Source organism: Gambusia affinis, linkage group LG22 (genome assembly GCF_019740435.1).
Source record: "Gambusia affinis linkage group LG22, SWU_Gaff_1.0, whole genome shotgun sequence".
Classification (NCBI taxonomy): domain Eukaryota; kingdom Metazoa; phylum Chordata; class Actinopteri; order Cyprinodontiformes; family Poeciliidae; genus Gambusia; species Gambusia affinis.
In genome coordinates this window covers 16764168-16787366 of record NC_057889.1, presented here as the reverse complement: position 1 = coordinate 16787366, position 23199 = coordinate 16764168, and the positions used below count along the sequence as shown (strand labels likewise).

General features: G+C 43.2%; 1 protein-coding gene across 2 annotated transcripts in view; it reads right to left on the bottom strand.

Annotated features, from left to right (window-relative positions):
- The window catches only part of runx2b (RUNX family transcription factor 2b), a 163943-nt gene that overhangs the window by 54440 nt on the left and 86304 nt on the right, over positions 1-23199 (bottom strand). The window contains exons 1-2 of one of the 2 annotated variants that reach the window (XM_044106485.1): positions 5315-7211; positions 4967-5090 (exon numbers count right to left, since the gene is read on the bottom strand). In XM_044106485.1, the coding sequence (XP_043962420.1) occupies positions 4967-5024 (58 nt within the window). In that variant the 5' untranslated portion in view covers positions 5025-5090; positions 5315-7211. Of the gene's footprint in view, positions 1-4966; positions 5091-5314; positions 7212-23199 lie in introns of those variants that run through there. The other variant, XM_044106484.1, reaches the window with a different exon arrangement.

The window sequence follows — 23199 nt, the reverse complement described above, 5'->3', positions numbered from 1 at the left end:
CTTAATATAGAAAAGGCTGAAAGTCCAAACGGGTGGGGAGGGGTGTTGCGGGACGCTGCTCAGCTTTCCCTGCGGTTCGAGGTCGCTGCATCAGCTCGACCCAAAGCTGTCTGCTGATCGAATAACAGGAATCAAACGCAAATAAAGGTGGGGGTGGCGGTGGGGGGAAAAAGGAAGGACATGACACGGGACAGAGCGAGGTGAAGCGGCTTGTGTTTCATTAGAATGAACCCGGTCCAAGATAGACCAATTTTCAAAGTGTTAGGTAGTTACTTCCTCTCTGAGGGCTTATATAGGATAACGGTAATTCGCCCAGCGTGACGCTGCTACTCCCGAGGACGAGGGCCTGAACCCGCTAAGTGTTGAAAAAGCGCCGCATTGAAAGATTCGCCGGTTAACGGTTACCTGGCAACATGCAGAGGAGTCAAGAGTTCAAAAATCTGACCGGTTAGTTTGAATAAAAATGGCAAAGATTTGGAAAAAACCCCCAAAAAATACAAATAAAGAAAAAAAGAGAGAGGTTGGCAGTAAAGGTGTTTAAAAAGTGAGTCTATCGTCAACACTATCAACAGGCAGAACAGTCAGCTGGCAGGTCACCTTATCATAATAGTGTAATTACTCCCATTGCAAGTGGGTATTGGGATAAAACGAAAGATAATACACGCTGCCTTGTGAAAATGTGCGCCGAATTGTGGGTTTGTTGTCACAGTCTTCATATTACAGGGATTAGAGTAATCTCATTTGTTTTAACAACTCTCCGTTCCTTTTCGTCCACCGAAGCCGAACGATAATCCATGAACTAATAGCTCAGCGTTAGGTAGGAAAACAGAATCCAATCGTTTGCAGGTTGTTTACTGTACATTAAATTACATGTAGAAGCACTTCTCACAAGCTTTTGTTGGCAGACGTAGCTCGAGCAATTTAACCCGAGTATGTGTATGAGATTCACATGAAACGATAACACTGAGTGAAAATACGTTTCGTTGTATTTACACAACACATTACATGGTCTAATTGCCTCAATATAATGGAGGACATCCACATTTATTTTTCCAGTTGCTTAAATCATGTAGCATATTTCTTATTAGTAGCAATAATGGTGTTTTCTTTGGAGTATTTTGAGAAATATGCTGATGTTTCTGAGTGGTTATTGTGCAGAATTTGATCCATTTTTTATAGGACTTGGATGTTTTGTCAGGCTATCTGCCACTCGCAGTCAGCCGCTAACAAACATACTATAAAATAGTTTAACTAAGACTGGTAGGTGGTGCTTCTTCCACGTTCCAGCTCATGAGAGGACAAACAGTAGCAGAACTTTTAAAATTAAGAACCAAGAATGTAATTTTCTTTGTTTATGTCTTCAGAAATTGATAAACACTGTTTTAATAGAATCTGTAGGCAGAGCAGGGTAATCCAATCCATCCACTGATATTTCGTCTCATTATATCGCAGGTTTAATGCTATGAAAGCGTTGACATTGCTCTGTTTTTGGGTTTCATGGTGCTTGGTGGTAGAGCCGGTGCCTCAAATTGCCCCCTACAAAGTCCTCCTGTGATTAGATTCCCAAACTTGGGACACTTTTTTCTGGCCAATCAGCACAAAAGCATTTCACAAACAGAAAATAATAAGTTTTTAATTGACCTCAAACTTCACTTCCACGAGACACATCCAGGCATTTTACCAACCTAACATCCCCAGAGACCCTGAGCCAAAAAGAGTGATGGGTTCTTGCCCCTTTAGTTTCCAGTTTTTTTGCAACTATTGCCAAACAGATGAATTTTTCTTCCTTCCAAAGTGTAGGCTCCTTTATTCAACTCAACTGACCACCATTGCACAGCAACCGGTCTGTCAGGGTCAGCGCTTTGTCACTGTATGAATTTATGACCCACACAGTCATAAATCCAGGCTTGCTTTGGCACTTTATCACGCATCACTTTACAAAAACTTTAAAAAAATTAGGAACGTGATCAGAGAGTGTTTGTGAAGGGCACTTTTAAACCTCATAGTGTGAAAACCAACCCATGCCTACTCCTAATCCTGGTTGCCTTCGCAGCATCGCTGTAGAAAGGGCGAAAATTACAGATAGTTTCCTAAAAAAAAAAGAAAAAAAAGAAAAGAAGAAGAAGTGGGAATAGCTTGTTTCAGCCCATTAAAATCACAGGTTATTGTGTTTCCATGACACTCTCATTCAGACCGTAATAGCTACCTGCAGCTTACGTTTTGGCCGCAAAAAGCCCACCGTTTGCTGCTTGCACATTTCACCGACATTAATCTATCTCCGAATAAATCCTGATCACATTAACACTCTGAACCTTTCTGTTTTCCCCCTCAGGAACAAGCGTAGGCTAATAGGCTTTAATAGCCCGGGTAGTTTGCAAACACAAACAGAAGCGTTGCACTTCATCAAGTATGACCCTGCTGGGATTAAATAGCAAGTTTGCCTCAGAGGTACAATTAAGAGACGCTAAAAAGAGTTCCTTTGAGCGCGGAGTTGAGGGAAGAGTCTCCGCCGCACAGTAGCAGCCAGTGAAGCGCGGCCGCTTTTTTTTTTTTTCTCCCCTCCGGCATTTTCAAATTACCTATTGATGAGTGGGCTTCACTTTGCTCCCCGGCTGGGACGAGGGTGGGATGGGAGAGGAGAGGTGGGGGGTAGGAGGTGATGTCTGGTTCACTTTTAAGATGTCTCCAAGAAGCAGGCCTGTGGTTAGATCTAAGGCAATACTTATGCAACAGAAGCTTGCCTTTCTCAAATACATATATGGTTTCCCTTGCAAATTATCCGAGATTTTCTTCAGAGGTGGTGGGGGTAAAGTTTTCCGCCTGGAGTCCTCAGATATTTACCCCTTTCGCTTTTGATCGTGTTGACTCGGGTCCCTTTGCCTTTTTTTTTTTTTCTCCCTTTCTTTTTTTTAATTTTTTTATTATTCTTTACTGTTCCTGCACGACTTTATTGAACGATAATTGCTACCCATGACTTAATTGTCTATACGTAATTAGGTTTGTAAGAGAAAATAGGCAGTTAAATGTTCCCCAGAGAGGCAGTGGCGGTTGAGTGGGTGCCACACGTGTTGTCGATTATTCTGCCACTCTCCATCTGATCTGCCAGTATGAGGAGATATAATGAAAAAAATGGATTTTGAAGCGATTTAATGAGAAGTGCCTGACACAAAGTGCCAAGACAAATTTTAATGATCCCCCCCCTCTTCTGTCTTTGCTTAATTAGAAATCTTCGCCAGCTCAGTTTATTGCTGTGGATAAAAAGCTGGGTCTTGAATTAAAAGTGCAGCAATGTGCAGCGTGGACCAAACGAAACACGAAAACAGAAGGAGATGAAAACGCGATCCTATTTAAACGGATTTACTTGAAGCTTTCAAAGCGAAGCGAAGATGAAGCATCATTGGGAACTTTAACGAAGCGATTCAAGGAAAACTACTTACGGTGCCATTTGCAATTGTCATGATACGTTAAACATACTAAATCATGTTTTTCTTTCTTGTTTAGGGGGGACGGAGTTTTTCCGGGCCTCACATTAAATAACAGGCAGCAATGCCATTACACTTAAACTAATTATCTCTTTCATCACCTTCCCTTCTAAGTGTCTCTACCTGAAATCCGCAGAGCTCTACACTTGAATGCACGGCAGCATGCTCTTCTTCTCTTGCCCTCTCGTGCCCCAGAGACTCGCCGAAAGGTCAGAGGGTGTTAGAGCGTAAATAGGTGGCGGTGATTGTTAGGAAGCCCGCACTCTCTCTCTCTCTCTCTCTCTCTCTTTCTTGTTCTCTTTCTCCACATTCCCTGCAGCCTGCTTCTGTGCGGAGCAGCTGTGGCTGACCACAGAGCGACTTCTGCAAAACATCTTCTGCGCGTTTGATTTGGACAAGGCGAGCGAAGGCTGCGGAGTGGAGCAGGGGGGCAGACATGAGGTGGTCTTGCATCAGGAGGAAATATTTGTTTCCTTCAATTTGGGGGAAAAAAAAAAAAAAATCCATGCAATACGGTTCATTTTGCAACCTTGAAGTAGACTCTGTAAAAGAGCTGTCACAGCAGATTAAAGTAAATCTACAGGAAGGGGTGAGGTGGAGGGGGTCTTAAGTGAAACATGCAAGTTGGCCTTCCCAGGTAGCCTCCGCTCCTGTTCCGGAGTTATTTCTGTCCCCTAATTTCCAACAGAGAAACGAGGGGATTAAAAAAAGTATCCGAGGAGAGGAATTATTTTTAGAAGTCCAATAAAAATCAGAACGAAGTGGTTGTTCTAAAGCTGAGTTTATGATGAGTTTGCTCAGTTCCGAATTTCCATCAGCCGGTTCAAACCGCTGCGGTGCTGGAGGAAATCTAAACAGATTAATTGATGACAGCGGAGCGACCGAGCAGCTTTAGGAAGCGATTACAGATCCCTCTTGGCAGCCTAATCAATACTGTATTCCCAACAGAGACACATAAACCCACACACAGCCCAGTAATCCCCACATCTTGTTCCAATGCTCAACTGTAAACTCCCTTGTGCAGCGGCTGTTTACGTCTGTCAAAAATATCACCCCTGCCTTTGTTTTTGGTTCGGCAATGGCATCGCTCTCTAAATCTAAGGGTACGTTGCACAAACATGTCATCTCCCTCTTTCAGGAATATTTATAAACACCGCATATAAGTAAATACTGGAATCTCAATGCAGATTTAATTTTTTTTTGTTGGTTTTTTTTGGTCACTTGTCAAAAAGTCTTGATGACGGTTGGGTCGCTCTCTTCCACCGCAAATGCTCAAAAATTGATGGCGGTGACCTCGGCTGATCCTCGTCTGGATTCAAATCCTTCAAGATCTTCAGGTCCAAGATCTTTGTCCTCATCACAGAAGCTATCCGCATATCAGCAGCTGACCTCCCCCCTCCCCACAAGTCCTTTCCGTGACCCCGAGCCCCGCGACCGACCTGTTTCCAGAAAAGAATCGGCGACCGGCGAACGTAGGTACTCACCCCAGAAGAAGTTTTGCTGACATGGTGTCACTGTGCTGAAGAGGCTGTTAGATGCCATGGCTGCCTCTGGTTCCAGCAAGCCCCACTTTTGTTCCCCTGCGGTTTCTGTGACCCTCGACACGTCCTAAACCAAGAGCACGCAGCGTGTCATGAAGGCGGAAAAAAAATGGAAAAGCCATCCACAAGACATGCTTCTACGTATCAACTATTTGGATGACCACAAGTAACGACCAGGTTTGGTTTTATAGAGAAAAAAAAAAAAAATTGCAGAGGCAAATATCGCTTTTGCGGATAGATCAGATGGTGTCGGACTGGCTTGCCTGGCCAGTGTGGTTGGAACGTACTTACTTGCTTAGCGCCGTCCTTGTGACTGGTGCTGGCCCGTGACGATTAACCATTTACACTCCAGGTCGCCCTCAGACACCAACCCCGAGCCGCACGTCTGTGGTTCTGTGGTTGTTGGGGAGGCGAGCAGAGCCCTCACACAACCCAAAAGGCACCAGCTTTAAAACTCGTCTCTTTCCTGCCCTCCATGCGGCGTCACTGGAGACCCTGGGTCACATGCCCGCCGACGTCATCACGGCACAGCAGCTGAGTGGGACAGCCTACCGTTGCAGCTTGTCTTGCCTCTTGCCTCCCCTTCCAAGAGTTTTTTCCTCTCCCCTCCTTCTCCTACCACGCTTGATCCGGCAGCGTTTTCCAGGCTCTCTTGGGACCCGGTTCCTGACGCTCCCATGAGTCAGGAGGCTTCAGTGGGGGCCAGCTTGCTCAACCGCCCATGCTCCTCTCGGCATATGGGCAACAGTGCTCCCTCTGCCTTGCTCTCCCTTCACTCATTCAGCCCCCCTTCCCCTCCTTCTCTCCTTCCCGTCTATGTCTCTCTGTGACTCCGCTGCTCCTTCCCTCAACTCGTTTAACAGGCTGCTGTGCTGCTCCTGTCTGCCTTTGAGCAGGGAGAGCTGAACTTGGTAAGATTTGAGGGTGTGAGTGAAGCGCGAAAGGCTGGCTGGCTGGCGGTGTGAGGCTGTGTGCGACGGCGTGTGTTTATGTGTGTAAGCATGTGCAGCAGGAGGAGAGAGAAAAAGCGAGTGGAAAGCGGAGGTGTTATGACACTCGGCCGAGGAGACTTGCCCAAGTTTCCTGTTTTCTCCCTTCTCGAATATCGCCGCGCCGCAGACAGCACTTCGTGTTATTGCGTCACACTCTACTGGCATGCGTTTGTGCATGTGTATTTGCATCCAAGCCAATGCACTGATCCGTCACTGGCCTCCACTAAAGAGAAGGACCGGGGCAATTCCTGTAAGAGGCCATGCATCGCGGCCACCTGTCCTCTCGCTGAGACGGCTTCACTTCACACGCTCTTGTGAACAATCGGACACACACAAACACCCACGCGAACGCAGACACCCTGCAAACCTCCCCCGCCCTGCCAACAATCAGTGATTAATCACAGGATAATTCCCATGGAAGCCCCAGCCGTACACATGCTTGCACGCCACAGAGACGGTTGGGCTTTTGATCAGCGATCACAGGTGTGCGCTATGAAGGGATCATAAAGGGAGGCGAGGTGTTGGTGGAGAACCAAAAGAATGAGTGGTATGAACATCATCGAGATAAAAGGTTAGCATGTCATCATGTCAACACACCGTAAAAAGTCAAAGAGAAAAATGGCACAAATCTGCCAAAACGGTCATGAGGTGTGATAGTAGCTTGCAAAGAAAAGTCTTTGTCATGTTGCAACTGCAACTGTTAATGTACACGGGAGAATTTTACCCGATAGATCGACACAAAGAGCCACATAACTGTTCAGTCTTGAAAGGCATTGTGTGTGCCGGGATTCAGCACGTTCCTCTGATTAATTGCGTTTCCTCCTTCATTGGGATTACAGACGGAGCGCTAGCTGTTCTGTGAACGCCTCAGAGGTTGTTTACAGAATGTCAGTGAACGAACAGCATCCCACAGATCGAGAAACACAACAGACAGGTGGGGAATAAGGTGTTGATTAAGTTTAAAGAAGTTTTGAGTGACAACATATTGCCCTCAAACTTCAACAAAGAACATCTTTCAAGGCAAATGTGAAAGATGCTCTTGGTAACGCTGAAGGAGCTGCAGAGATCCACAAAGCTTGTGGAAGAATGTGAAAACATGGCAATGTTTTAGCAGTGTACTCCACAAATATAGTCTTTATGGACGAGTGGGAGGAAGAAAATCAACACTGGAGGAAAGCCATAAAGAGTAAGAGCTAACCAGACCTGGAAGAATATATCTGGGTAAAATACACAAAAATTTTAAACTTTGAACGATAGTAGATCATGCAAAATGGAATGTATGGCAGAAAAATGCATTGGATGTCATGCTAAACAGACCATGGCTTTGATGATGGATGGTGGTGTTAGCATCATGGTAGGGAAACCTTTTTGCAAAGTTGAGTTCACTTTCTCGGAATGAAACAAAGCCAAATTTTTCCTTTTTGTTTTGACAATTATTCATGACTTGTATTGAGCTGTCACATAAAATCTCAATAAAGTACACTGAAGTTTGTGGTTTTAAATTAATAAAATGTAAAAAAAAAAAAAGAAAAAGAAAAAAGTGTTTGTTTTTAGCAATTAAAAAAAATGCCTGGGAGAACTTGTTGTATTCGGGTGATTGAATTTTATATGACTAATTGAGTTTGAGGTATTTTCAAGAAATACTCAGACATATTTTGTAATCAACAAATCCAGTACCAGTAGTTAAGATACATCTTGACACAATTTTATTTAATTTGTTTTACAGCAGGTTCGGAAATAACTATGATAAAAATAAAAAATAAAACATTGTATGATTGAAATAATGTACGTCCTATACTTTGATGTTTTTTTTTTATATATAATTTTTCCCCCAAGTAAAAACTCAACATTTAAAAAAATAAGATTTTTGTCATTTCAGCTCAGAAGACATTCGAAATCAAAGGTATTTAGGAAAGACAAGGTTTTAAAATGTTGTGCTTTTATAGCCGCTGGCTTGTCCACCGTAGCGTTCCTTTGGTCCAAAGTCCTTTTAAAGAGATGCCAGAGAAACTGGCAGAACAACCAAATTTCTCTGGCCAAGTGAAGCATAAAGTAGCACACCTGCTTCCAGAAAAACATGAGCAGTTTTAATATGGAAAGTAAAGCACCACCCATCACTCCAATGAAGGTTTTCAAAGCTACAAGCAGCATTATGAGTCAAGCAGCAAACTACATGTTGGCTACATGAGCAGACAGCCCTACAAACTAACCATTAACTTGTATTACTGCAAAACAGAGAGACGTTGTCTTTTCCACTGCAAGAAGTATACTATGTTATTTAGAGGCTTTCTGTAGTCTATATAAAAATAACTATATGTGGTTTCAAAATGATTTAATTAGTAAATTAAATCATTTTAGCAGCAGTTGTTTTAAATTTTGGTGGAGAAGCTCAAAGATGTCGTCTTCTGAAAATCTTATCGTTTCCAGATTTTTTATTTTTTTTTAGTGCTACATTTGACTAATTACAGCTTGCGTTGTTTTAAAAAGTAGCGTATTTGTGCAGCGGTAACTCCTCAGAAAAAAAATTACACCGCCGCACCAGTAATTGATGTGTCGGCTTTAGTAAGCACTCTTCTTTTTTACGAAGATGCGTGTGAATAAAATAAATGCCTTTTTTTTATTTTTTTATTTACAGTCTCATTTCTTCTATCACAGACCTCACTGTAGGTTTATAAAAATAGAGAAATAAATAAATTCGGCAGCACAACAGCGTTTCCACAAGCCTTTAGCGCCTTCCTTATTTTTGTGCAGTGAAACGTTTGCCTTGGCTCGCAGCTTTGTAAATATTTGCCGTCTAAAACAAGAACATGCCTCTTGAGTTGCAGCACATGCTTCAGAATCCTCCGGGAAAGGCAATTTGAATCCTGGAAAAAAACAAAAAAAACAAGCATCATATAGGAAACACCTATCACCTATTTCCATTTTAAAAAGATTTTATTTACCAAGTCACTTTAGCACTTCATCTTTTCTCTAGGTAGAAGACAAAAAAAAAAAACAAAAAAAAAAACAAAAGCCTACTTGATGATTGTTGCACATTTTAGATCATCGGCCGCGTTTAAGGATCGGCTTGGTTCATGATTCTGAAGTCTCTCAAGAGTAATGTTTAAGGTCACGTCTAAACATTTTTAAGGTTACTGCAAACGGATGCTTTTTCTGTCAGAAGCGCTAAACTGTCGGACAAAGTCCAGCAGCAGCATGAGCTCGGCGGAGCCGCGATAAATTACGTGCAGTTTGATGGGGGGGTGTAATTTGGCCGTCGTGATTGAGCCCGAGACGTGGAATGAAAAAATAAAGCATAAATGTCAACTGCCCCTCTCGCATGGCAGGAAACATTACTTCTTGGGTGGCACGGCATGCGATAAACATCCTTGATGGTGAAAATCTCAACTTTAATGATGCTGCACAGTCTCAAGTATCACTGCGCGGATTTAAAAAAAAACTGAACCGATCCTATCTGAGGAGAGACGAGCATGTTTTTTTGCTCGAGATACAGTCGCGGAGTTTAGATAAAGTCGGCCAAATATTGTCTTACTTCCAAAACTGTCGGGAAGGTCAGTGGTTCAGCCCCCCGGAGAAAACTCCAGCACTGAGAGCCGACATTAAACTGCTTACAATATCAAACTTTCTTCTTGTAATGTTTGAAACATCTATTTTCTTTTCCTCAATAGATAAATACATTTTAAAAAGTTGCATGGGAAAAAAAAAGAAAACAATTATTTGCTCCCGTGTAGTTGTCTTCTGTTTTTGCTGCTTTTGCCTCTCTTAGATGCTTCAGATCATCTAACGAATTTTAATACCAAAAAAATGTAAATGTCATCTAAAGCTACGAATGGTCAGACTGTGCAACCCCTCTGATACCTGACAGGAAGTCCTTCACAAGTCATTGGAGGGTTTATAAGCATGAACAGTTTGTTCCATGCATCTCAGTTGGATTCAAGACTAGACTTTGACTAGGCCACTTTTTTTTCCTTTTAAAAAAAAAAAATCAGTCAGAGGTTGACTTGTTGGTGTACGTTGGGTCGTTACTCTGCTGCCAAACCCAAGTAAATTATCCTTCAAGATTTTCTGGTAGAGAACAAAATTCCTGGCTCCATCAATTACAGTAGGTTGTCTAGGTCCTGAAGCATCAACATAGTCCCAGACCATCACACTTCCACCGCCATGTTTGAATGTGGATGCAGTTCTCTGTTTCTAAAATGTCTTAGAGATGACTTTGTAGACCTTTCTGGACTGAAACGTGTCATTCACTTCATTTATAGTCTTTTCTTAAATTTCTTTAGATCAGGTTCTGGTGTGTTAACCTACTTTGTGTTGTTAGCTAAGCAATTTTTGGATCTAGCAATAGCTAGACCAGCATGTTTCCTCTGAAACTTCGGACTTAGCAAGTTAGCGAGGCATGATTTTTTTTTCGGTAAGGGAGGAATTGTTTCAGACAACTTTTTTACCTCAACAATTAAAATTGTAATATTTAAACTGCTTTTCAAGCTTACTCAGATGCCCTAATATTATATTTGACGAAAAAAATAGAAAATACAAACAATGAAGAAAACTGCAAGGGGGCGAACACCCTCACAGCACTGTAACTGTCCAGCTACAAAGTATAGACAGATGAGAAATGATTTTACAGTTTCTCATGAAATAATAATTAAAAAAAATCCTTTCAAGGCCTTGCTGCCACTTGAAGACTTCAACTTGCTGCAGAGACATTTTTCTAATTTATGCACATTTAGCTGTCAAAAAAAATCATTTTATGTGAGGCTAATAACGTTAAATTCTGGAATCTGATGCGGAATATAATATTTCATTCATTACTGGCTCTCCACCGGTGGCCGTATAACACTCTGGCTGTATTTGTCTGTGCGGTGCTGAAGAGCTTGGCCATCCTCAGAGCTCTGACCAAGGTCTGCCCTGAGGACTGTGGTTGGTGGCCCACCCTGCCAGACACTTTCTCCCTCCTACCACCCAGGACCACACACACCTTTTCAAAACGGACTCACTTTATTATCACAAGCTCTCCCGGTAACATAATAGAAGTATCATGTGCTGGAACATGCTTGAAAATTACGCGGGCTATTAGTGCGGCGTGCGCGTAAAACACTGGCCGCTCCTTTCCTTCGCTTTGTCACAGGAGATGTCCTTCACGAGACGTCTGTTTTCACAGAAAATTAGTTCTTGGATGGGAGCATTTCTGGAAAAATATTGGGGGATAATGATACCTCAGACGAGTTAAAATTAACTCGCTCCTGGTGCCGCGAAGCAGCGCTCGCCGTGAAGGCTAAAAATGACGCGACGCAATTAGCCGAGGGCAGACGTTACACGCCGAGGAGTTGCAGCATCAGGAGAGGAAGGGCTTATTAATAGACGTTTTTCTGGCTTGCGTTGTGTACTTTCTCTGGCGGGGCATCAAAACGGCCCCGGCCGGGCAAACAGGCAGGTACAGTGATTCGCTTTAACAGGCGACATCTGTAAAACGCCGAGGCAGTTTACACTGCGGCCGAGCCTGAATTAACGTGCTTTCATTGGAAACAAACACCACTTGCAATCAGCTTCTGTTGGCCGCCCCTGCCGGCTGGTGTGAGGGTAAATATCTGCCCGCGGCGTGACGCGCGCTCCGGGCCAGGTCTCGTGGAAGACGCCGTGTCGCCGGGAGGATGTTGATGTTCTGCGTGAATTGTTTGGTGAGGTACTCTTACGGTATTACCTTTAATGAAAAGGAGATATTTTTCTTCGGGGCGTCCAGAAGTCGTATCGACGTCTTCCAGGGGAGCCCGGGGCCTCTTTCTTGTGGTGTCTGGACAGCTGTTTTTGGAGTCGCAGCTTTGAGGGAAAATAAAGTAATAAGGGGAAATGTTTAATATCGAATGGCGCGCGCACAACCTAAACACGCATTAAAAATAGCTCCTGGAGCTGTGATTGCATAAAAGTGCTGCAAAGAAGAAAAGAAAAAGAGGAGTCAGATCATCGCTAGATGCTGCGATGAGGGGTCTGTGGCTGACCACCGACAGACTGAGCCGTGTCGTTTTCTTTTTCTTTTTTTTCTCTCCCATTTCTCATTTTAATCAGGGACCAGGTCCAGGGTAAACAGTGCCTACCTACACTGCAGTTCAAACAGCGAGGCCCACTGAGACGCTAGCGATGATTTCTAAATGTTCACTGACAAGCGGGTTTAATTTGTGTGCTAAGTAGATGGAGCTGGACTTCTTGCTTTTGGCACCCAAACCCTGCTGCTATTTCTACATCTCTGTGAAACTTTTGTATGGAAAAGAAGCGCAGGCCTCTGCTGGTCCTGGGCAAATTTATTTTGCGCCGTCTGTAAAAACCTGCGAAAAGCATTCAGATGAATTCATCTGTTTATTGCAGCAGCAAAACTGGTCTTTAACAAAATCACCAGTGGCATTATTGATTGCTGCACCATCTTTTTAAATGGAACGTGACTGATGCAATTCAGTACTTTACAAATAAACAATTAATTTGTAATACGTGACGCTCAACATTGTGGTTTGGTCAGATAAAAATTAAGAAAAACTTGCATCAGCGATGTAATGCAGAGATAGAAACTGTCCCACAGTAAGTTTTTTAAATTAACAACCCACAGCAGAAACCTCTGGTCAACGACCAACGTTCCAGGAGACAGTGGCCGGTGCTCTGGTTAACCTCTTCTCAACCACCAGCGAAGACTCTGAATTTTTTTTTTATTGTCCATCAAATCTATTCAATGCCTTCATCAGCAAAAATCTATTTTTCAACATTTTCCAGCTGGTGCAGTTTGCTTTTACACTACACTGTCAAATGATCCAAAACCTTTGAAAAACCTGTTCACCCACTCGCCTGAGGTGGCGCTGCACCAACAACTACTAAGGGAAACACCACAAAAGCCTCAGAAGACGAGCCATTTCATCCACTAGCGTTAGACTCTCGCGTTTGCTTTGGTTGTATTTACCCAAAATGCCCTGCACTGTAGAGCGTTTCCTGCTTTGGCGCATTCGAACAGCGCCAAGGTTCGTTTCGACCGAACGGAGTCCTAGGTTTACCCAAAGTTTGCTTTTTTTTGGCCTGTATCAGAGTTCGATTGCGCATTCACAATTCTCCAAACAAACCGGACTTTCAAGGTAAACAAACTAAATTTCGATTAAAGTGGAATAACGTCTTGACCTGTGTACCACGACTGAGGATCTTCCTGCTGATGGTACTCAGATCCCCGTCCAGATAGTCTGGTATAGCAAAAACAGCGAGATAACTGCTGGGAACCCTTCGTTGTGTGGTCAGTTGTCAACAGCTGAGACATTTCACAATGGCTCCAAGATCGGGGTCAACAAGGTCCAAGCAGCTCAACTGCCAAGTCAGCATTATAATTACACTGCTCCGATGATACAGCTCTACTGTAGGGTCCGCAGTCACATGACGCCCCCGGTGACACGATGCCGTCACTCTGGGCAAATGTCAAAAAACAGAAATGGCCCGTGTGTCATGAGTGGCAAGTGCAGGGAAGAATGAATTAATGCAGCGCTGGCCGTGACTCAAACGTGGAGGTCAGAAAAGCCAATCACAACCTGAATGAGCTCACAGATAAGCCGCCCAGAGCCCCGGCTTGCTTGCTAAAGAGAACAAAGTATGCTAGATAAAAGCAGACAGCTCGCAGGAGAAACAAGCCATTATGCGGGAGGAGTTCGGCACTGTGTCGCTTACAATCGGGCAAACAAAGGGCTCTGTTGTCTCCTCCAGCCGGTGGGTTATTTTTTGTTCTGTGGGGCTTTTGTGATGGATAATTGCTCTCCTCACATGATTTCATAATGCTGTGACTCGTCTTTCAGTCCCCGTGTAACACAATAACAAGATACAGAAAAAAGAAAAAGAAAAAAAAAAAAAGAGGCGTAGAGACTGAAATCTGAATTTTTGGAAGTTGTTTAGAAGTGGAGGGTTTTTCTTGGTTGTGGTGTATAATTTTAGAAAGATGTATGAGCTTGAACCAGTCACAATACAGCCCGAAGCACGGGGGAGGCAGGCCAGCTCTCAAGAGTTCACTGCCTGGATTGTTTTATCATTTCAAACAGAGTTGTCTCATTGATTATGTCTGAATATCAAATTCAGATCAGATGGAGCTCCTTTACATCAACCCTGCTTCATACTGAATAAAAGATGACAGCATCAGCCTCTGCCATGTAGATTAGGTAACTACTTCTTTATTCACATTAAATAAGCTGTAAATAAAGCAAATTTACGTTAACGGGGGAAATTTATCGCCTGCACTTTTCGAGAGATTAACATGTCTTTCTTCCTGACAGCAGGGTTTCTCTCGAAATCTAGCACAAACGAGCGCCAACCATAAAGCATGTTCTCTCCAGACGGAGCCGACGGCACGTGCGCAAAGGTAAACCCCCCTCCCCCCGCCCCCCGGGGGTGTTATGCATTGGATGCTGGGGAGGTATGCAGCCTTCCTTCTGAGTCAGCACAGATCAATCCAGGACAAGTCGCAGGAGGAATGCATCCACTACTCAGGAAGAAAGCATGCAGCTTCAAACAGAAAGCACTAATCGTGTTATGACAGCGCCAGAGATTTTAACTACTGAAGAAGCGTGCGGATTCAATTTTCCTCATAAAACGTCGGAGGCGTGCAGGTCTTTAGGCGCTTTTAAGGAAGAAAAACAGTTCAGTTCCCCTTCAATGAACTGAACTATGTATTTCAGTTCAATTTAATTCACTTGGCATTATCATTATCTGTTCTGTTTGGGAAAGCTTGGCTTGAGAGGAAAGGCAAACAAGCAGACACACACTCTGCCATGCCAGAGCAGCTATGAGAAACCTGTTAAACACACAAACAAAGTCATGTTTTTGGACTGCGGAAGAAAGCTGGAGTTCTTGGCGAAAACCCACATGAGCACAGGGAGAACATGCAAACAACGTCTTAGTTTGGAAAACATGTATGAGAACTAAGAGTGCACCGATTGGAGTTTTCGGCCCGATCGTCGATTACCGATCTTTTGAAAAGCCTGACCTGCTAATTCAGATTTTGGCCAATACCAATTTTTTATTTATTTATTTTTTGCCTGAAATGTTGCTCAATATAGGAAGAAAGTTGCTGATTTGACATCAGTGGAGTAACAGTATTGCTAACTGTAAACGTGGGCTGGTCTGTCACTCAAACCTTTTTCACAATGGTTGATTTTTAGACTGTTGCCCAGGAAGATGAGATCGGCTTCCCGTGTAAAAACCAGCCAATCACAGATCTCCCACAAATTAAGGATAAATCGGCTGGCCGATGAATTTGTGTACCCCTAATGTGAAAATATTTAGGGAAAATTTAGTTTAGAACATAAAAACTTTGATTATTGTAAGTAAGTAACTGAAGTACAAGACTGAAACACTTCAGTCAGCGAGTTGATCGACTGCGATCCACTAAACCTGACAAAATGTCCAAATGTTGGAAATCACAGAAAAAAGAAGAAGAAGAAAAAAGAATAACCCCAGCTTTTCCTAAGACAATTTAAAAGCGAGGGATTCAATCTGACATGACATGTGCACATAAAATCCAGTGTTTGTTTTTTGAAGGCTTGCTGCTCTTGGATGAGCAACGCAATTAAAAACAACCAGAAGACTGATTCGTGAGGTCTAACCCGGCACGCAACAGCAAGAGCTGCGATCCAGTTCTGTTTACCGAGGACATTCAGTAAAAGTGCAGTCTAAACTTCGAAACCAGTCTTTTTCCTATCCCTGTAAAAAAAAAAAAAAAAAAAAAAAGAAAAAACGTCTACAGCTGCGGCTCTGAGAGGGGTTCCCAAAGCGTGCGCTTTGAAGAGCTCAGCACAGTCGCCCCTCCAAACACCGTTTTTACCACGGAGCGGTTTCGGGACGTGTAGCTGTGAATTACAATGACTCGCCTTATTTTTTATTTTTTCAGCCCTGAAAACATTCCTGCAGCCTCCAAGATGAAATGCTGGAATCTGAGGCACGATGCTAATTTGAAGACAGAATAAATCTATAAATCTGACTCAGTCTCTTGCCTGGGGATATAAAGCCATGATAATTACAGGCTGACTTTGCAGACACGCAGACATCTCTCATCTGTATTGCTAATAGTATAACCAGCAGGCTGCTACGTGCTCACTCACTGTCTAGCAGAGGGGCTGAGCAGAGGTAAGCTCTAACAATGATATCATTATATCATTTGGTTAAAACTACATATTAGTGTGACAGAGATTTATGACAGCTTGGAGAAAATCAACTGCTTCTGGCTTCAAGGAGCGTTTCCGAATGAACGTTTTTAAGTGGAAAGCGGAGAAATCAAGATGGCAGCGATGGGTGTTCGGCGTGCCTTTAGCGTTCAGATGAAGATAAAAACAAATTTGGGGAAGAAAAAAAAAATAAAATCCCCACTCCAGAGCTTTATTTATCCCTCGCAAACAAGCAGCCCGTCCCTTCGCCGGAGAGCGCGGCTATCGGACAAAAATCTGACACAAATTATATCTGATGATCTGGGAGGACAGTGCCGCATCTGGTTCCAGTTAAGGCCTTGTTTTGCTGCGTCCTTCAGACTCGATGGCACGGACCCGAGCGCTCCAACAAGTCTGAGTTCATACGAGCGCACAGACCAACTTGTGGTGCCTGGAAGACTCCCCACAGAGGTCAGCTCTGGGACGCAACCGACCCAGGAGACAATGGTTCAGGAGATTAGATCGCCGATGCAGGCCGAGACGGGAAAAAAGAAAGGAGAGGGAAGAAAATCTGATTGTACTTGAAATTTGCCATGTTGAGGCTTTTGTCAAACTGGAATCTTTCTTAAAAAAATAAATAAAGAAAAAAACGGTGAAAAACACAAGTAAGAAATATGCCTTGCACATAATGCTCTCGTGGTACGGTTGAACGAGTTCCACGCTGACGACCAATAAGGACGGGTCGGCCCGATCCAAACCAATCAATCTTACGCGTTCGTTGTTGTGCAACAAGCCTTCACGAGTCCTGTCCTCTAGCGACGGCTCCACCCTGGATTCGTCTGCCTCTCTCCTCTTTCGCACCCCTCTGCGTTCGGAGGCGGTCATATTGTTTCTGCAAGGTCAGACTTTTTCCGGGTATTTTTGCGGCCTCCTGTTTGCGCACCTGGCGGAATTGTGAAAGTTTGTCTTGGGTCATGTATGTTTACCCACCCCCCCCCGGGGCCCCAGGGGTGACCCCCGTCATGCCAACAACCGGAGAGGCCAGCACTTCGCGTGTGGCAATTTCCAAAGTGGCCGGGCTTGGAGCCGGGCCACGCTGCTTTTCAGCTGCCCGGCCCCACTCTGGCTGCGCCGGGAGCCGAAAACAGGGCGGGTGGAGGGGCGGAAGGTGGCGGAGGCTTTTCTGGACGAGGCGGAGGGGAGGTGTGGGGGACTTGTTGGCAGGGCCCTGCGATGTTTTCAGAAGCACAGACTTCTGGCAGCATCACTCAATGTGATGGAGAAAAATGCCTGATGCTAATGAAAGCCAGCAGTGTGTCTCTCCAATTGGACGACACCCCGAAACGCATTATGTAACTGAGATACCGTAAACATTTCAAAATTTTCTCTCAACAAATTATCAGTGTTTATTTTTTGTTGTTTCTTTTATTTTTTTGTGGTTCCAGGATATATCTGATATTTCTGAAACGGTGTGTAACTTAAGGAACCTGAATGCGGGGTGCACTTTTTATGTGTATGTTAGGGGAATTTGGACTATTATGTTTCCCTAATTTGAACAGGAGAGTTAGAATATTTCAGTAAGTTTTCAAAGTGTGACTGTAGGAAAAAAAGGTATGCGCTCCAGATGTAACTTTAGGGTTTAGGGTGTTGCTGCAAGAAAAGAAAGTTTTAAGTCAGAAGCCAACATAAAGTAGTACATAACTTCAAAACAACAAGAAAAGTGTAGGAGGAGGTTAAAGAATGCAAAATGTTCTTGCTTTTTTATTCAACTCCTCTGACTCGATCCATCGTCTGACAACTGAAAGCGTATGGCAAAACGATTAAGACAAGGCTGTCCGCTTAACCAATGAAAGCTTAAATCAGAGTAGCAACCGTGGTAATTCTGGGAACACCTTAGGGATCCAAAGCTCAAGTTTGGTTGACGGGGCAACTGTTTGTTGAGAGGCAACAGTTGAAAGAAGGCCATAAGGTCTTCTGTTTGTGCTGTGATGACATGAGACCAAAACTGACATTTTCTGACCTTAACGCGTCGTTTTGAACATCGCCGTAGCGGAACACGGTGGTGACAGCACCATTCAGCGGGGATGACTTTCTTCGCTTCTGACATGAAAGTCCGTTTGTGTAGGATTGAGCAAAACATGCGACAGTCTTCAAAAAATAAAATAAATAAATAAAATGTGTTGGAGGCTTAAAAATGTGGAAAAATCATGTCTCATTTTTCTTCCACTTAACAATTATGCTCTACTTTGCATTTTTCTGATAGAATAAAATCCCGACGCATGCACTGAACGCTGTGGTTGAAACATGACGAAATGTCAGAATGATATATTTTACATAGGAGGAGTTACTGGAAGTAAAACATGCACAAAAGTCCTGTCAGAGAAATGCAAACAGTGCCGTAATTACCTAATGGTAAATGGTACTCTCTCTAGCTTATGTTTTAACTACCCAGTCTCTGGCTCGAGCCCAGTGCTGCAACTACAGTATATGTGTTATGCAAATATTTATCTTGTTCAGGAATATGAAGCTTCTACTGAGATGGGAATTGGGCTGAGATGATTTAAACGGCACACCAGCGAAACCGTCTCGGGTGCCAAAGTTTTGCTCTTATGGTGGTCTTCTCTCCTCCATCAGACGCCCAGAGGGTCGTTAGGGAGACCACGAGATGCCGTGATTCAAGACCCACTGAGGGGACATGAAAGTGTGCAGAAGACGGAAGGGTCAATTACTGCTCATCAAGGCAAATTTTCAAAGGGTGACTAAAATTCTTGAAAGTCTTGCATATGAAAGATTTACGGTTTTTCCTCTTGGTGTCCTCCCTAAAGAGTAAGGGTGTGGATGCAGCAATTTTTATGCACGCACACTCATCATCGCGTTGCTGCCTAACAAACGACGTGCTCTTCTTCACTGAGGGTAGGCGCTTCACTGGGGTGGCGGCGGGGTCTTTTCAGGATGAAGCTTATCGAAAGTTACACCGAAAAGACACACAGTCCTGCCGGTCCACTGTGCCCAACGTCGCTCAGGCAAAGCAAGAGCAATTCAATCCCACTGAAATAACCGGAACGAGACCTAGAAGTAAAAGCCTGTCTCAGTCGTCTTTATTTAGGAATCTACATATGCCTCCCCTGTTCCCTTTTGAACAGCAGAACAACATTAAGGTTCGAGATTTTCCTGCAAAATGAAATGAGCCAGTTTTCACTCAAAAATAAATCAAAGAAATGCCTTTTTTTTTCTGTTAAAGCTGGAAGATTCTTTGCTGTATTTGGGAAGAGAAGACGTTTCTAACTTTAGCGCTCGAGGGAGAAAGTTTGATGAAATGTTTCAATGTCTTCTTTCTTGTTGTTCCACCCCAGAAATAGATATTTCTAGAAGGTTTTGTCATAAAATCTATGATGAGCATAGCAGCTTTTCTCCATGCAGAGACAATAGACAAATGAAGACAGGAAGCTGTTGCTGTTTAAGTTTAAGTCCAGTACATTTGTTCAAAAAAGGAAATTGGCTGTGCAAACTCGTTGGCTTACAGTATGGATATTATACAAAATGATAGATGGCTAGCTAACATACAAAAAAAAAGCTTGGTAAAAATTCAAAAACATTTTATCCAGAAGGAAAATGAAATGTTGTCATAACTCATATGACTCAAGTATCCTCAAAGAGTCACTGAGGACGGTGAGGCTGCGGGCAGGAGGGATCTCCGGTAGCAGTCAGTGTTGCATCAAATCTGAAAACGCCTCTTATTGAAGACTGTTGCTATGTGACAGACTCATGATTGTCATGACATGTAACAGCACACCTTCCAGGCAGCAAAGATAATAACACAGTAACTGCATAACACCATCGGTTGCTGGCAAGCACCGCTAATCCTCCTCATTTGCTTTTGCCACTCTTATTTAAATCTGTGTGTGATTGAATTGTTAGGAGGAAGGGGAGAGAGGCGTTGGAGAAATGGAAGAGATGGTTTGAACTTCCTCCTTCTGCTTTTTAGTCCTGCTCTATGTCAATAATGGATGCTTTTCCCATTTTTCAGAGTTGGAAGAAATCTGAATCAGGACAACCCTGTTGTGTGTAGACATCAATTTTCATACCTCAAACCAGAAGGAATGAATGTATGTTACTCGAATTTGTAAACTTCATAACTTCAATAAAGAAAGAAAAATGTTTTATCAAGGCGTAATAAATGGAAAAAAGTCACTATGCCTGTGTTTACATTATAAAATATGGGTTTATTCAACAGAAACTGAAGGACCAATGACATGAAAAGTAAATTTGTCAGATCTGTTAACATGATCCAAATCTGTAAAAAAAACAAGAAAAAAAAACAAAAAAAAAACTGGTTTTGGGTGCTGAGCAATTTCTCCATTTTCATAACTTCAATAAAGAAAGAAAAATGTTTTATCAAGGCGTAATAAATGGAAAAAAGTCACTATGCCTGTGTTTACATTATAAAATATGGGTTTATTCAACAGCTTTCTTCACTTAGTATTGAAATCAAATGCTGATTTTCTTTGGTCAAAGCGGCCACAGAATTAGCATGATACTGACTCACGCCTAAAGATTAGAAAGCGTTTCTCAAGGGCCACGATTTCAAAAAACACATTTGTAAACATTTGTTGAAATGTTCCTGCACAGTGTAATGTGGGTGGCCCTGATAAATGGCATTTGACTCGTAGAAACGCTTGTGTTCATAACATTACATCAGTGTTCCCTGACGGTGGTTCTTATTATAACAGGCGGGATTATGTGAAAGGCCATGAAGTTTATGTCGAATCTGTTGCACTTAATTAGAACGGAATGGTGGACTTAGGAGCGGGCTTTTTCACAGGAACCGTCGCCCGATTCACAAATATCTTTTTTCTTCTTATGCAACCGCAGCGAGTGTGACTTGATTACAGAATCTGCTTGTTTTATTTATTTCAAACGAAAGGAAACCTCAAAAGGAAAACGGAGATTGATGTAACATTAAAGTGAAGCGTTCAAAATCCGCCTGCGTGAGCTTGTCTTGGACGGTTCAGGTTTGCAGAATAATGGAAAAAAAAAAAAAGATTTTACGCCATCTTCCCCCTTTTTTTATTATTAGGAGAGCTAAATTGCCACATAGAGGGATTTCGAAGCTTGAAACAGGAAAAGTGTGGAACTAAAAAAGCTGACAACTTAAACGTTGAGCTTGATGCTCAGTCCAAAAAAAAATGTCTGTACCTAAGAGAAGGTCCTACCCACTCAGGAGAACAGATGGACAGACACAAGCAGATGATCTTGATGTGTCACTCGGCTGCATGAACGCAAGTGATTCACTTCTTGCTAACAAACGCCTTCACTTTCTTTCCAATTTACCGTCAGGAACAGCTGCGAAATTAAATATCACCAGAGCAGATAACGGCGCTCTGGGAGCCAAACGACTGCAAACCTTTTGAAGGCATGGCTGGCTCTCAGGACGGCTGCCAAAGGAGGGAGCTCCTCCGCTAAACGATATGATATCACTTAATCCGGCTCTTATTCCCTGAAGGCTCCAGCCCACGTTGCCGGCGCTCAGCTGTGATGACTTGGCTTTCTGCTGATGAAAGAGAGCCGGGGCCCATTAAACCGAGGACTCAATGGCTCATCTGAGTAATACAGAACAGGCACACGAGTGAAGGAGCGCATGTATGCACGGGGCGCAAAACAGAGAGGAAAACAGCTGACTGAAATATAACGTACAGACGTGGAGCAATTTGTAAGTACGTGGGTCAGGGGTGGGCAATCCTGGTCCTCGAGGGCCGGTGTCCTGCAACTCTTAGATGTCTCCCTGATCCAACACAAGTGAATCCAAGAGCTGAATCACCTCCCAAGTGCAGTCAGGTTCTCCAGAGTCCTGCTAATGACTTCATTATTTGACTCAGGTGTGTTGAAGTAGAGATACATCTAAGAGTTGCAGGAGACCGGCCCTCGAGGACCAGGAGTGCCCACCCCTAGCTGCAGTCATTTAATGTATTGCTGAATGCATTTAGTGTGAGATGGCGCAAACAAGCTGTGAACATAAATTGATTCTTGTGTATCTTTTTTTTTTTTTAAAGAGATGCTAGAGTAGTTGAGACAGATGTGTCAATACACCTAAGCGAGTCTTAACCTTTCCATTGCAGTTAGATTGGAAATGAAATATTCAACATTATTTATCAAGTACCAATTCAAAGAGCACCACGTTGAAAAGGGATTGACAGAGATCTGGAATGAAGATTAAAATTGATGTTGCAGGTGGCCGCAAACGGTGTGAAAGGTTTTGCTCGGCCACAGATCAATTCTGCAAGTCGCCACTAGGCGGTACAAAATTGTGTTACATTTGGCCAGGCTCAGTGTAACTCTGATGTAAGTTGTTTTCACCACCAGGGGAACAAAATTGCAACGTTTGTTACATTTTCATCTGGTGCGGTTCGCTTTCACCTTGCGCTGTGTCAAACGGTCCAAATCCTTTGAAAAACCTTTTCACAACCCGCCTGTGGTGGCGCTACACCAAGAACTACTGAAGGACACAACCTGAAAACCTCCAAAGAAGACACTGAACACAACTTCATTCTTCACAAAATGTAAACAAAAATGGAGCGGCGTCAAATTTTAGGAGTTTAAGGATTTCGTTATTGACTTTGCAAAAGACCACAAGCTATTTCTTCTTCTAGCATGTTTGTTTTGGTAGTATTTACCCAGAATGCCCTGCGGTGTAGTCTGAATCGTGCTTGTGGAGCGGTCGCTGGTCTTTGAATCATGCCAGAGTTCACTTCAAAGGAAAAGAGATCTAGGTTTTTAGATGGACCAGAGTTCACTTTATGGGCTCTGCTTTCACACCTCCCCAAACGAACTGGACTTTCACGACAAATGAACTAGAGTTTGATTAAAGCGCACTAAGCAGGGCTGGTGTGAATGTACCCTTAGACGAATTAAAGACTTATCACAAATCTGATCTCCTTGATGGAAGCTGAAGCCACTTCCTGTCTGGTGGCAAAGGATTAATGAAGACTTCAGTATTTTGAAAACGTTTTTTGAAGCTATCTATTGTTAGAGGAAGCTC